Raw genomic sequence first — 15,803 nt, 5'->3', positions numbered from 1 at the left:
CTTACAAGTTTACAATAAAAGTGTATATAATGAGTGAGTGAAGTCATATAAACGAAACAAAATAAAACAACCCCACAGTGGAGATATGACACTTTTTCTGTATTTCAGTTTTGAACATGTACACGTTTTGAAGATGTTTATTGTCATGTGCACAGACACACAGAGGTTTCACATCAGGTAATGAACTTTTATTCTGAATGGTCTGTCAGCATATAACAAATAGATATTAAAAAAAATGGGCATTGAAAATATGTATTTACATAAAAACTTAAAATCGTGACAATATTTGTTTTGAATTTTTTTATTCAAACCAATAAAACACAGTTTAGCAGTTTTCACAGTAGTAAGCACATTTAAGATGTCGTGTCCTGATATAAAAATAGAAATATACATATATACATATTCAAGTGTGGTATAAAAATACATATACATTCAAGTGTGGGGCTTTTTTTACAAGCACTACATGCAGATTTTATGCCAATCAAAGGTTCTGTAGTCAAGTCAGAAGAACTGAAGCTGTGCTTCTCTCTGTTTATTTTTGTCATTATTGTACTATACTTGCTTTCCCCCTGAGAGTAAGGGTGAAAACAGCAAACTCCCAGGATATGGGCTATCCTTAGAAATGATTCTGATTTTATTTTCCATTCTATTCGTGCAGCTTTATGTGAGTGCAGGCAGTGGTAGGCTCTGTCTCCCTCACCACCCTCTGCAGGTCCTGTGTGGCTATGATGATTTTGATAATCACAAACAACTTTTTGCAACAAATATACATGTCATAATGGTATTTTTGTTTCTTTTGACAATTGGACTTCAATTTAAACGATAGTCAGAAAATAAGAACGCTTTTTGCTATCTTCAAATGGCACACTGTCGAATTTTATTTGTGCGTCTTTTTTTGGGCAAATATTTTGTCCGTATCCACTTATGAGCGCGTTTGCTGGCGTATCTACCGGAAGTCCCGCCCTTCTGCTTCCGGTAGCATTCACAACATCCAGCATGTCTGACGGCAAGTCTTCCCTCGTTTCTTACGGGAGCGGTTCGGATTCGGACAATGACTCTGGCTCTGATTCCGGAGCGGATAATGTGCAGCCAGTGGAAGCGGACGCTACGGCGCACCTTAAACCCTTAGAGTCTGGAAAAACCATGTCTTTGTCTCTTCTAAATTCCGCTCCGGAGGTCGCTGTTAAGGTAAGCTAATGCTAGCTAGCGCTCAAGTTAGCGAAACGATATGTTCAAATTAAGTTTGATTTAAGTGTGTTTTCGAGGAGCTGTATCTCAATTCTTGTAAATTTAATCATAAGATACTCTATACGTCAGTTAGTTTGTTAGTGTACACATTTACAGTGAACGTGATAAAACTGGCGCTAAATTTCCGGAGACTGACAATCGCTTCGATAGTTAATATTTTAAAACACGTTATAAAACGTCAGCTTTAAACATATTAGCTAGTACAGACATCAAATCATGAATACAGTAGTGCAATAAGTGTTGAACTAAGACCAGAAATGAACGATACATTCATTCATTATTTCCGTTTTTGCTCTAGGAGTCTGTGGAGACTGGCATACACCTGGATCCATCCCTGAAAGAAGTCGTTTATAACCCAACATATGAAACCATGTTTGCTCCTGAGGTGAGTTTTAATATACAACTTTGAGCTGGTTCATTTAACAGGTACTGCTGCTTGCTCATCATATTATTTGTAAACATCATGAGCTCTCCTTGTGAAGTTTGGTTATTAGTTAAGTCACTTTTATGTACATGTGGACTATATATGGTAAACAAACTCTAAACAAAGCAAACATCTAATTGGATCACAGATCAAAAACAAAAATAATATCGGAATATCTAAATGAATTGTTAAAAACATAGTTTGCTTTAATAAAGTCATAAACACAATAACTATTGGTTCTTATTGGTAAGTATATCACCCCTCACCTGTTTCAACATATTGAGACAAACATTACTAAAACTTAAAGAGTTCGTCATTGTATAATTGAACTTGTTTGAGGTTGTGAAAACATTTGACCTCTCACCTGAAAAGCTTTTTCAATTTCCCAGAACTTGAACATGCTGTAAAAAGTGTTATTTGTTTCCCTATAAGATGGTTAGATGTTCTGTGACCTTGGTGTTTGATTTGGTAAAAAAAAAGAAGAAAGAAGACAAAGTCAGAAACATTTTACAATAGAAATATTGAAAAGGTTGAGCTGGAGACATGAACTATTAACTTTTTTTTTTTTATGTAACTGCTTGTTCACACATCTCACTGCTGTATTTCTTTAAATGTAGATTATTTCTTTTCCTTCTTTGATTCATTTGATTTGATTCATATCTAATAGAGGAATTAGTGGCGTTCCACATTGCTTCATTCTTCATTCATTCGTTCTCGTTCATCCACCTGAGAAACAATGTGCTCTAAAATTTTTCTCCAATTGTGACTTATGTTTGGTCAGAATGTTTTTTTGGCGTATAAAACAGTTGACACACCAAGCGAAAAGAAAGCATTGTTTTATATACATATCACAATTATATGACTGATATTGTGTTGCCTCCTCTCAGTTTGGGCCAACAAACCCTTTCAAAAGCCAGCAAATGGCTGCGCCCAGGAATATGTTGTCTGGCTACGCAGAGCCTGCTCATGTCAACGACTTCATGTTTGAACAGCAGAGGAGGACCTTCTCCACTTTTGGTAAGCTTGTCTACCATTTCTATAATGAGTTTGAATCACTTAAAATCATATTAATCATACAATTCCACTTCCTCCTCTGTTAGGTTACGCTTTAGACCCATCTGTCGACACACATCAAGCAGCCTCTCTTAGCTACATTGGTGCAGTGGATGAGGCTGAGAAAAATAAAGGTAATTGTCACAGACATTTTTTTTTCTAACAGAAATGTCTACATTCAATAGTTTACATTTAAAAAACAGATGTCAAAAGTCATTGTAAAATGTTAATACTTGTCCTTCAGGATTGACGGTGTTTGAGAGCGGTGCTAAAAAGTCAGAGAAAAGGAAAAAGATCAAAGGCGGCGATGCCGGAGAAATCGACAATTTCCTTGGACCTTGGGCCAAATATGTTGACGAGAAAGATGTCGCCAAGCCATCAGAGGTAATGTTTTCTTTAATATGTAGTATGAACTTGTTGTGGCTGAGTCCAGAGTAAGGGATAGCGTTGGTCATCATGGTATTACTTGGTTTGAATTAGCTATCGAACAAGACTTGTGAGCTACTTGTCATTCAACACATTACAACAAAATAATAAAAAAAATATTTTCCTTAACTATAGGCTTCGATTGTTGTTTCTTTACCATGCATCAATTAGTCAATCAAGTTTGTTGACCTAATAAGTTCTCAACACCGACAGTAAAAACCAACAGACCCAATTTTACATAGATGAGTTACCAAGCAGATCACATAGTGCTTTCCCCGTGGCCATATGATCCCAATTCATCCACACGTTACTATATTCTGAATAATCTCCAAGAATCAGCTCTAATAATTCCTTTACCTTAGGAAATGCTTCTGTGATTGATGCCCCTTAGTTTTGCACAGTCTCTCATTAAGTTTATGAAAATTTAATGTTTGGTAATCCTCTGGTCTTGTGTTTTATACTGTACAGGATGAGCAGAAAGAGCTGGATGAGATCACGGCCAAGAGACAGAAGAAGGGACGCAATGAGGAAGACGCTCCTGCAGAGGAGAAAACCATCCTTCATGGTAGAGATAAAAAAAAAAAAGTCTCTTTTCATATATATATATATATATACACACACTATTAATTCTGACAAGAGCACTTTGCGAACTCAAAGAAAATGAAAAGTACAGTGATTGTTGTAATGGACCACATTATATCACAACAAGCACCATTTATTTCTGCTAAGATTTGTTTTGACATTCCACACTGTATTTCTCCCATTAAGTTGTCATAGATTAGTGACCGTTTCCAACGTACAGAAATTCTCCCACGCATGTGTCTTTTCAAAATGTATAGTCTTTGAGCTGCTGTCACTGTTCCTTTTGGTCAGAAGCTCGAGTTCCGTTACACATTTCAACACGATGTTAATAATGGAAATAATTTCTTAAAAACACACATCCACTCATTTGTTCACCACATTTGTCCTGTGTTCTCTCTTCAGTTAAAGACATGTACGATTACCAGGGCAGGTCGTACCTTCACGTCCCACAGGATGTGGGCATAAACCTGCGTTCTGCAGATGCTCCGGACAAATGTTACCTGCCAAAGAAACAGATCCACGTCTGGTCCGGACACACCAAGGTCAGTTTTCAAAGATGGCGATCATTTCAGCATTTTGAACTAGACAAATGTGTCGTGAAGTGATTGTGCTGCAGTAAGCCTTTTACATTTGGGATTTCTTCATTGTTAGCATTGTATGGCATTGTTTTTTTTAAATAATAAAATAAAAGAGACGAACAAAAAACAATTTAGCAATAGGCTTGTATAATAAAGGAAGAACATCCTATAATGGAGCCCTTGTCAGAAGTTTTGAGGCAGTCAGTAAAAGCCTTCCAGATATTTTGGAATGAATTGATGACACAGCCATACAGTGGCTGCCTGTCCCTGACACATACAAGATTATTCTGTTTCCTTGAAAACAATGTCTGTAATTCAGATATAAAGGAAAACACTGAGTTATTCTGAGAGAGATCTGATTCAAGCCTCAGATCCGTCTGTGTGCTCCAGGGAGAGAAAACTCGCTCAAGTTTTAAATTGGCTCCTGTCCGCCTTGTGCGCAAAGTTACATTCTTCCGAGTCTAATTTGAAATACAAAGACGTTTGGAAAGATAATAAGCATGAGGAAGTGCTGATGTCGAGATAGTAGTTGGTGAAGGGCCGGTGGTGTCATCAAAGTTTTGTGACTTTTTTTAGGGAGAAAGTTTAGTGTTGAAAGTTTCCCTCACTGAAACGGCATGGCCTGCACAAATGCCGTATTTCACATTTGTAATATGATTCGGCGGATGTGCCTCTTTAAAATTAAACCCATAATAAGAGCCGGGTCATATCCGAGTGACACGAGGACAGCTGAGATGTAGTGCAGCCTTGTACTTCTGTGGCAAATGCTTTTCCTTCTTTAGTCAATCCAGAAAATATGCACAAACCATTTGAGCTGAGATGTAACCAAGAAGAAAGTGACAGTTCCAGGCATATCTTTAATAAAGAAACAATTGCCATAATTTGTCTTGTCTTTAACTTTCAGGGGGTCAGTGCCATCCGGCTGTTTCCGAATTCTGGTCATCTGTTGCTCTCCTCCTCCATGGATTGTAAGATAAAGGTAAATGGTCACATCAGGAGGCCTTTGAACATCACGCTAGTAACGGTTCATATGAATATTTTGAAGATATGCTCCATCATTTCGTAATGAATAATCTAACATAAAATACTGTTTGGATTTCTATTGAAATGATTTGTACACAAGGGTGTGTTTCAAAATTTAGAAGGAGCTTTTGAATTCAACCTGTGAATTATCCAGATCTTACTCTTGGCCAAGTCTGAATTAGAGTTTGAATATTTTTGTCCCACCGGCTTGATTCTCTGTTCACTTGTTTTTCTCCACAGCTATGGGAAGTGTACAGTGAAAGGAGATGCATTCGGACATTTATCGGTAAGAGTTCTCATTTTTAAATCCCCCACGTTTTTATTGCTGACAAAATACTTTGTGTATTTTAATATTCAGGCTAAAGGCTTTTCTAACTTAACAATGGCTCATCAGCGAACATGCTGACATGAAATATGCTGGAGGTCTGTAATGGGCTCGGCCTTTTGGGAAACGCTCAGCAGTGACAAACTGTGAGCTCAGCGTTACTAAAACACTAATGACACCCCTGCTGACCGCAGGAAAAAAGTGTGGAGGCTGTATTTGGTTGTTTTTATTTATTCATTCATTCATTCATTCATTCGTGTAGTTATTGATATATGTTGGGTCTGTGGCGGAATAGGCTAATGCATGCAGCAGTGTCATGGCACTTCCCAGAGACGATACCCTGTCAGAATAGAGATTGTTTGCTGCTGGGGTTCTGCCCGTCACAAAACATGGACAGGAGCTTGCATGCAGGAGGAGAAAACACCATTCAGGAGTAAATAAACTGACAGAGTCGCGAGCTTTGGGTTTGTTTTGAGTCGGAGAAGACGCAGTCAAAAGTTATGATTTTTTTTTTTTTTCCTCCCCCATTTAATGCCCAAAAAGTTTTCTTTGTTGCAAAGATAATATTACGTTTTCACTTTGTTGCAGCTTGACTCCTCAGTGGCCCGGTGTAACTTGCATTTTGATTGTTCTTGTCTGACGCCTTTACCATTTTTTTTTTTTATTTCAATGCATTTCAAAGACAATTTATGTTCTTTTTAATTTTCACAAGGCTGTTTATTTGTAACCAAATTGGCTAGGTTTTGCAGAAGCACATATCTTTGCATATTGCCAGCTTTTGTCATCCTTATTTTTCTTTTTTTCTGCTGGGGCATAGTCTGGTCCAAGCACTTCATGCTTACTCGTGTGCCCTGTCTTCCATTAGTTGAGGTAGCTGCCATACGTCTGTGTTCCTCCTCACATTCATCATCACGGCTTCCCACAGTCCCGTCAGTGCCTTTGGTAGTTGCATGTGAGGATATAGAAAGTCTTATGGCGGGTACTCGGCCTCAGTGTGCTCTGTTATCACTGTGGAAACTGTAAAAGAGACCGTCTTGTGTGCAGCGAGTCCACTGGGACCTCGCATCACCGACACAGTGCGAGGGAAAAGCTGAAGGGTTGCTTACACTGGGATTAGAAAAAGAATAAGAAGGTGGAGAACAGTTGAAAAGGCAGATGGAGCGTGTCACCCCCCCCCCCCCCCCCCCATCTTTCCTCCTGAAGCTCATTTATAGGTCACATTTCTCATGTCTCCCTCTTCATCTGTGTCTTTAAGCATCCCTTATTTCCCTTAACCAGATTTCTTATCCCTCAAAGAAATTGGGGATAAAATGGACGACACAAACAAATTGTGAAAAGAGAACGTATAAAGTGTATTGTGTTACATTTATCTATTGAATATGTTTGTAACTTGTGTTCATTCTGCTTTCTGCAACAGGGCACAGCAAAGCAGTGCGAGACATTTGCTTCAACAACACGGGGACACAGTTCCTCAGTGCTGCATACGACCGCTACCTCAAACTTTGGGACTCAGAAACAGGTTTGTTAGTTTTTTTTTATTGCATGTTTCTTCAAAGTGACTGATTGAAGATTTGCACCACTGCCTCAGCGGGTTAAGCGTTTACCTCGGGTGTGTTGACGGCTGCGATTTGAGTTTGAACAAGAAGGGCATCTGGGATTAAAACCACCAAGTGTCCAGTCTAAGGTACAAGTTGTAATGACTCACTATGATGACTACTGCAATGAACCGAATAGACCATGCTGAATGAATTAATCGAACCACTTTCTAACTTTCTTTCCAATTCCTGGCAGCTAAAATCGATGCTGCTCGTGTTGGTCTTGAAACTCTTGTTGATGTTTTATATATGCCATTTCCCAAACTGCTTTATCCGATCCCCACTGACTGGGGAAATGCAAGAATCCCACTGTAGCGGGGGCTGGTCCATGACGAACCAAACATCCATGCCTACAGGACGGCCCACAATCAAACCAGCGACAGCTTTCACTCTAAAGGCGAACCACTATACTGCTGTGAGGCCCTTGTTGGTGCTGATCCTGCAGGATATTGGAATTCATACTGAAATTAATTAGTTGGGTGAATGTCTAAAGCAATCGGGAACTGTTCCTTGAATTCAAATTTGTCCGTTTTTTGTCTATATTAAAATGGGAAAACATTAGAATTTGAAGCGGTTTCAAAAAAACATCTTTTTACTCATTTGGACAGAATGATTAAAAAAGAAAAATTGTTAATATATATTTTAAGTAATGATGCAGATAAAAGATGGTGGCAGAAATATTGTACCTGAATGTAACATTTGTCTTGTTATAGACATGTTGTATATATAAGATGTATAGTAGAGGATCATTTTGTTCGTTCTCAATAGTAATAAATGTCTCTGAAGTCTTTGAGAACGCTGTTAAAACGGGAAGATTTTAATGCCTATTGGTGCCTCATAGTTTATCTGTTTATTCCTCAATTTCCACCCATGTCAGATCAAGAATGCCCCTCCAGCAGGGGGCAGCGTGTAGTTAAATCCCCACTTGTTAAAAACCCAACGGGAACATCATATTTACTTTTATTACAAGAAGAACATGTTGCTTGCTTTTCTTATTCTTACCAGTTTGGTTTTGTAGCTGCAGGGTTTCTATATCTGGTGGTTCAGTCGTATTCTCAAGTTACACTGAACATGTCAAGCAAATTTGTTTGGTTAAAAGCTTCCATCACAGCCATTCAGGCCACTTAGCGCTTTAGTCATTATGATTTCCCGTTTTTCTCCACATTATTACCCAAGTGCGTCGCAATGCAGCACTTCACCTCTGCTCAGAGTGAGCACAATGAAACACATCATTTTCTGCATTCCAGCTGAGTGGTCACCACCTGTGGGGACGGAGCCTACAGAGAAGTTACAGACTGTCCCTTTTCAAATGTCCCCAACGTAAGCGAGCCTTTCTGTAAGGCCGCTATGGATTATTCTGTTGCCCCTGACTATCCAATTTGCCTCCCTCCACAGGCCAGTGTATCGCCCGCTTCACCAACCGGAAGGTTCCGTACTGCGTCAAGTTCAACCCCGACGAGGACAAACAGAACCTCTTTGTGGCCGGCATGTCGGATAAGAAGATTGTTCAGGTGAGGCGGCATGGCGAGCACTTCTGTGTCTTGTTGGCCGAGCAGTTGCACACACGTGACATTTTCTGTGTATTCTCGGTGCCCACGGGACCACGAAATACATTCCTGCCTCATCCTCCAGCACCCTGGGTGTGTAATTGTGTGCGAGAGGTTCGGTGGCTGACAGGACTATAGCAAGACATTAATCACATTCAGCATTAGTACAGAAAATAAGCAACTGGGAGAAAATTTAATATATGACAAACGTGGGGGATCCATAACTACCCGCATTACACCACCCTGACTTTACATATAGAACTTGGATTTCTGTGCAAGAACAAATAGGTTATAATAGGATTTGTCCTCTATTGTTGAGTATCAAGGAGTTTTTGACCATGAAATATTAATAATCTTTAATATTTTATCTCATTCTGTAATTGCAGATAGACCTAAAGTTACCCTTTCTATCATTCACATGACTTGCAGTCACCACAGCCTGGTGCAATAATCTGAATAAGTATTAAATGATACTGCCCTCCGCTGGGTTTTGGGAGCAGATGGCAGCTCACCCCGAGGGCAAGACTTTACAAAAAGAGAAAGAGAACAATTGGAAGTGGATTTAAGATCTGTTCAAACAGACATGTGCCCTTTTTGTGTGTGTTGCCTGGAGAGTTGCTCCTGCGTTGTCTCTTGATTTTAATTAATTCCCAGGAATCCTTTCATTCAAGAAAAGCCTGTATGTTTATGAAATCATTCAATAGAAGTGATTGAAGACGATTAACAATCACTCTCGCGTCGTCTTTCACTCAGCCGCCGCAGGATTTTTCCAGTTTTCACGGTTGCACTGAAATTAGTTTGTTTTTATTAACACATAATGATAATCCACATCTTGTTTCATAAGAATATTTCTTTCATCGTGTCTCACTGTTTTGCTTTCCTTGCCGTCTTGTGTCCTGCTCTGCAGTGGGATATCAGGACAAGCGAGGTGGTGCAGGAGTACGACCGTCACCTGGGCGCCGTCAACACCATCACCTTTGTGGATGAAAATCGTCGATTTGTCAGCACGTCAGACGACAAGAGTCTTCGAGTTTGGGAGTGGTAGGTACACACGGCTGCCTGAAATGCTGCTGTAATATTTGAATTCTGGGAGCAAGACACATGCTGGCAATACTTGTAACTTCTCTGACTTTTGTACTTTATGCGAACTTGCAAACTCTACATAAAGAGAGATTATGCAAGGAATTATACTTGACTCTTCTCATGATGAAGAATCAATACGAACCATTACACCACAGCGTCTCTTATCTTTAAATATCCATTGACAAAATAAATGTGAAGTTGCTTTTCTTGGTTAAAGTAATAGTGTGATTAAAACCAATGAAGAGACAACCGTTTACATTCTGTGTGATTAGAGCTGGAGATTCAGTCTATATGCATACGGATGAAGTGTGTGATTTTATCTTAAGGCATTCCAGTTTACAAGTGAACTCTGAATACATTACAGTCAGTCCTGCCAAGTGTCCTAGTATTCTTCCGCCTGTGTGATTTTCTTTTGTCTAATTTGTAGTTTCCATGCTTGTGGTCAGAGTGAAACATGCTGATATTCCCTCTGTACAATTGTTTCCACCATGTGCCTCGTATTCACTCAGTTCATGGCTGTTTTTCAGTTCGTCTGGGGTTAAATCAGTATATATTGTGTGGGAGCATGTGTCATTTTACCACATTACCAACTTTTTCCTTCTCTACTCTCAGTAAATTAGTCATTTTCTTATCATTTCCATGTCATTATATGCTCATCTGCTTTGTATTTAGTCTGCTTCCATTTCAAATTTCTGCTTTACATTCTGTCAATGCGAATCGTAAACAGGAACAAACCTCCTGTTGATCCCTCTTGTTGAAGATCCTCCAGTTTTGCTGCTGCTTGTACCCTCTTTGTATCAGCAACATTCTGGTAACGGATGTTTCTATCATAATGAAGTTTATGATTGTGGGAGAAGGATATGGGAAGCAGATTTGCTCAAACCAAATATATTATGCACGTTTTGTTACCACAAGCTTAAGTGTTTATGTCCTGCTGCAGTCTCCTAATGGTCACTCAAGAGAGACCACCGAGCTCAGCCTTCACATTTCCAAGGCTTGCCTGTGGTGGTAAACAAACTGACATTTGCTACCCTAAGACGATAAATGTTTTGACACTTGCTGGTAAAGGATGCCGTGCAGTATCGGAGGGGAGGCTTTTTAAATAGTCATTATTGGAGGGGAACCGTTGTCTCCCGGTTGTCAAGTCTTCCCAGCTCTTCTTTTTCCTCTCAAGCATGTGAGACGGGGGATTAACTGCTATAAAGTGTTTCACACAGATTTAGTTTTACATTAGTAAAGCTGAAGGACAGAGCGCGATAGAGTCGGAACAACAAGAAAACCAAAGAGCCTTTTCCCAAGAGTCTACTTTGGACATTTGTTTTGGAGGAGAGACTCCCACAGGCTTGTTTTCAGTGCAGCGTGGGAGTGAGCGGACAAGTGGCATGTGGGGTCGAGGAGTGGCTTCGAATGTCCCTCTTTCTCCCACAGATACCACCTGGCTGAAGATTTGGCTGAGAGCTGCCACATAGCAAGCATTAGGCTAAATTTACCGTAACAGTCTCATCTTTCCAGCTTAGAAGCAAAAGCGAGGAAAGAAGGGAATGGTGAAAGAACAGTACTTGTACAGAGCATGAAGCAGTTTTGGTATGATGATCCGTCACATTCAGATAGTCACGTAAACCAACTGTGACTTTGGCGAGATGCTGCTGTACTGTTGGGGTTCTGGAGGACTCTTAACCCGCGGTCAGGGGATTGGGGATCCGATTAATCCACAAGTCTGGATGAGTGGATCCAGGATCGTTATCCTGCTGATGTGTTAACATGACTAGATTTGAGCAAATCTCGTCATGTTAACTCAGTGGTTACCATTATTTTCCTTCATGTACTCGTAGGTTTATTGGATGAGACTACTTTTACTTTATCTGTAGCCAAAGTTGATCACGACGAGTTGGTTTGTGCACTGGAAGAGAATCACGATAAATACAGTAAGTCGATCATAGAGACGTCTTTCAGTAAACGGGGACGGATTCAGGAACAAGGTGGTTTTGTCGTTTGAGTTGGATTTAAAAAAAATTTTCCAGGTTGTAGAGAGCTGAGGATTTAGATTATTGGAATGGGACGGGATGAAAGAGGAAATGGTTACACCCTAGAAGAACTTAATTTCCTTGATTCATTTTTTACTCACTGACATTTTTTGTATTTCTGACCACTGGCACATCTGAATTTAGATGCCTACTTAAAAAAAGGGAAGGGTATTTTATGCCGTTCTAAATTATAATTATGCATTAAATCCAACAAATAAACGCACAGCTGTTTGATTAAAAAAAAAAAAGAGCGATGATTAAAAAAAAAAAGTTATGAAAGTTATGCAAGAAACACAGTTTTCCTCACCATCATTATCCTGAAACTTGATGGGCATAACATGCTGTAAACACCAGTCATCTATTCATGAATATCACCAGCATATAGATTGCTTTTTTTTTTTGGTACCTGTCACTTTACTCATGCAGCTTATGTTTGGATTTTAGAAGAAAACCTGGCATAACTTTTCAAGATCTCACTTTTTTCTTTCTTTTTTTTTTTTTTTTTTTTTTTGCTGCCACCAGTTCTTAGAAGCCTCCTTTTCATTCGTCTGCCAACACAGCCGTCTCTCCGCACCAGCTGTTCCCCGTCACAGAAGCAGACAGAGATGTGGATTTAGTTTAAGCAGATAAAATGAGTTAAGGGCGATTGCTCTTTAGCACGTACTTGATTCAAACGCACAGAGGAAGGCGGAAGTACACATTAGTCACACTCGTTCGCTTTATTATGTCACATATCCCTCAGGAATCAAGACTTTGACATAACTGGCAGACGCGCTGTCGCTCTGATTGTGAATCTCCAGGTCTCCTTAAGCAGAGATGCATAGCGAAGCTCGTCCAAAGAACACAGGATTAAGGAGTAAAGAGGGGGATTCATAAATAATTGGTTGCTGATGCACCCACGGTTCGTCATCACACGCTTTTTTTGTAGTTGCCTTGAGTGATTTACATACTTCAGCAGTAATGGTGATGCTGTTGGTTTTTCCACTACCGCTGTTTTCTTTCTGGTAAGCATTTCTGAGCTGGCATTAGCAGCTGCTCCAGCAAACAAACTGCTGCTTTATAGATGTTTTCCTTTTCGAGTTATTCTTGCTCAGAGGCTACAGAGGTTGTTTTCTCATCCCGTGTTTAACCCATCTTTAAGCGTACTCACAGTCCTCTCTGCCTTTTCCAGGGACATCCCTGTGGACTTCAAGTACATCGCTGAGCCCAGTATGCACTCCATGCCAGCTGTGACGCTCTCTCCCAATGGTAAGTAGTCAAATGATGGCAAAACACTCAGGAACACACGGCCAAGCACACAGCACAGAGGACCCCAGGAGCATAAACCCACATTACCACATTGAAGTAGATTCATACCTTCCAGTGTTGGTCATTGCTCGGCAGAATAAAAACAAGGCAGGTTCAGTACTGCCAATTACAGTTGTGTGGAAGGATTCACAGAGCCAGTGCTCGGATGCAGGCACTTGTTAAAAACAGCCACCAGCTGCATTAATCCCTGCTCTGGCAGTCCTTTGTTTGCGGCGGGTTCAAACAGGTGCTTAATGGGCTCTTGGAGGGCAGTACTAAGACTTTGCTTTTTGTACTGGCGAGAAAAAGTGCTTTTCAAATGGAACATTTGTCCTTTGGATGTTTTACCTGCTGATCGATCCTCCTCTGTTCTCAAACATTTCTGTTTATTCACGTTGCTGCCAAACACCGCCAGTCGCACCAGTGCGGTCGGGTCGCTCCACACTTCACTTGACATCAGCTGTTTCTCTGTTCATGCTGGATTTACATAAGAATATGTTTTCTACAGCATTCTTACAGTGTGTGTGTGTGTAGGTGAGTGTATAATGCTCTGTGCGTCGGAGTCGTAGATCTCCAGAGCAATATATATGCTTCTGCTACTGGGGTTTCTTGGTCTATTTAAGATAGCTTAAATATGAATGGGTCATGTGAGGAAGCAACATTTGGTCACAGTGGGCAGGATTTACAAGCAGCACATGACCAGAATGAGCAGCCAGTTTTCTTCCTGCTTTGATTTTGGCTTTTCATGATCTCTCTGTGCTCACGTCCTCTCTTGAGGCAGAGCTTGCCTTTGTCCCAATGCGATGTGTTTCTCCTTGGTGTGAATAATGAAGGCTTTCTCAGCAGGAGCTCCTTCAATTTTCTCTCAGGACTAAATGGCACTCGGCCCCAAATGGCTCCACATTTCTTTCATTCCTTGACATTTGCCACTTTTCACATGAAAAAGGAAGCTCGAATGAACTAGTGAGGTCAGTTTGTAATTAGTTTGGTTCTCTAGCACCGTTAGCAATTTACATTTTAAGACTTATTTTCTTTCACACACACGCACGTATGCACACACATCTGTTGCTCATGTCACGGTAATAACTTCCATCATCATAAAGAACAAGGGAATAAAAAGATAAATAGATGCACACATGAGCAGTATATACAGTCCAGTGCAGAGGTTTTCTGTTCTTATGACCAAAGGAGCTATTTCTTGCACCTAGTAGGAGGTTAAAGAAAGGATTCTGTCAATATTGAATTCAAATGTATTTTTCTTTGACTTATACTTCCAGACTTATCTTTGTATACTATGGTTTGATTTAGTGTTGAATTTTTAGTTTTTGCCTGCAAGGTATACATATTTCTATAAAGTCTTCTGCATTATTACAGTTTTTTGAACAGAGACACTTTGTGAATTTCAACTACCATTGTGTAAATTTAGTTGCTGGGTGATTTTTCTTGTATCCACCCCTTCTGGATTCGAGGGTTATTTGCAGTTACATTCATTGCTTTTCTCTACATCACCAGCTTGTAGGTATTAATACTCCCGGTACTTCAGGCTGCAATGTTTTGCATCACAAAGCCAATTCTGTATGTTTGTTTTTGTTTGTAACCACAGGTAAATGGCTGGCCTGCCAGTCCATGGACAACCAGATTCTGATCTTTGGAGCCCAAAACCGCTTCAGGCTGAACAAAAAGAAGGTCTTCAAAGGCCACATGGTGGCTGGCTATGCCTGCCAAGTGGACTTCTCCCCAGACATGAGGTGAGCAATCACACGTCACTCGCCTCTCTCATGAAGAACAGCACTTGTCAGACTGGAGCCATAAAGGCTTATTAATAGTTTATGATAACTGATTAGTAAAGGCTGGACAGCACAGGAGTTCGGATACAGGGCAGCAGAGATTTTAATCAAAAGTCTCTTTTTAACAAGTCTGTTATCTCCGCAATCACTTAATCTCCACAAATGGAAAAGTGGTAAAAGAGCCAAGTGTCACATTACTGTGTACTCGTATTGCACTGCTCACCTCCTGTCTATGTTGAGCCTGTCCTCTAAAAGGCTTCCAGTTGATGAAGTGTGTGGAAAAAGCCACTCATTTAATGTACAACCTACACAAGGAGAACAAACTAGGACAGTCCGGCTTTCTAATTTTAGCCGAAATGCCCATTAAGACTTTTTTTTTTTGCGCCCCTATTCTTACCAAACACCTCCCACGTCCTTGAGCAGGTGCCCCGACTTCCTTCCTGTATCCATGGAAACCCTGCAACTCCTGACTCTACTAAATACCCCAAACACACCCACCTATTGGCAGGTGAAGCGGAGACGGGAGTCATTTTTAGAAAAGTGCAAATTACTCCATCCGCTGCCAGTTTTTATTTGAAGTCACCTGTTCTCACTTTAGCCTCAACCTTTTTCTTTTCTTTTTCTTTTTTTTAATGTCTTGCAGCTATGTGGTGTCGGGAGACGCTGATGGGAAGCTGAACATTTGGGACTGGAAGACGACGAAGCTTTACCACAGGATAAAGGCTCATGACAAAGTGTGCATCAGCGCTCTGTGGCATCCACACGAAACCTCCAAGGTCATCACATGTGGTTGGGACGGACAGATCAAGCTCTGGGACTAG

General features: G+C 40.4%; 1 protein-coding gene across 1 annotated transcript; it reads left to right on the top strand.

Annotated features, from left to right (window-relative positions):
• Positions 1-996: 996 nt before the first annotated feature.
• Positions 997-15,803, top strand: cdc40 (cell division cycle 40 homolog; the record flags this gene model as incomplete). Its single annotated transcript, XM_080513909.1, has 15 exons — positions 997-1,188; positions 1,547-1,633; positions 2,560-2,689; positions 2,773-2,859; positions 2,970-3,109; positions 3,620-3,716; positions 4,136-4,275; positions 5,216-5,290; positions 5,575-5,620; positions 7,077-7,178; positions 8,650-8,765; positions 9,709-9,842; positions 13,080-13,156; positions 14,799-14,943; positions 15,626-15,803. 15 exons carry the CDS (start codon positions 997-999, stop codon positions 15,801-15,803), a joined length of 1,746 nt encoding a protein of 581 aa, XP_080370035.1.

This window comes from Blennius ocellaris (genome assembly GCF_963422515.1).
Source record: "Blennius ocellaris genome assembly, chromosome: 18".
Lineage (NCBI taxonomy): Eukaryota > Metazoa > Chordata > Actinopteri > Blenniiformes > Blenniidae > Blennius > Blennius ocellaris.
The sequence above is the reverse complement of the archived record's forward strand: the minus strand, read 5'-3'. Positions and strand labels throughout refer to the sequence as shown.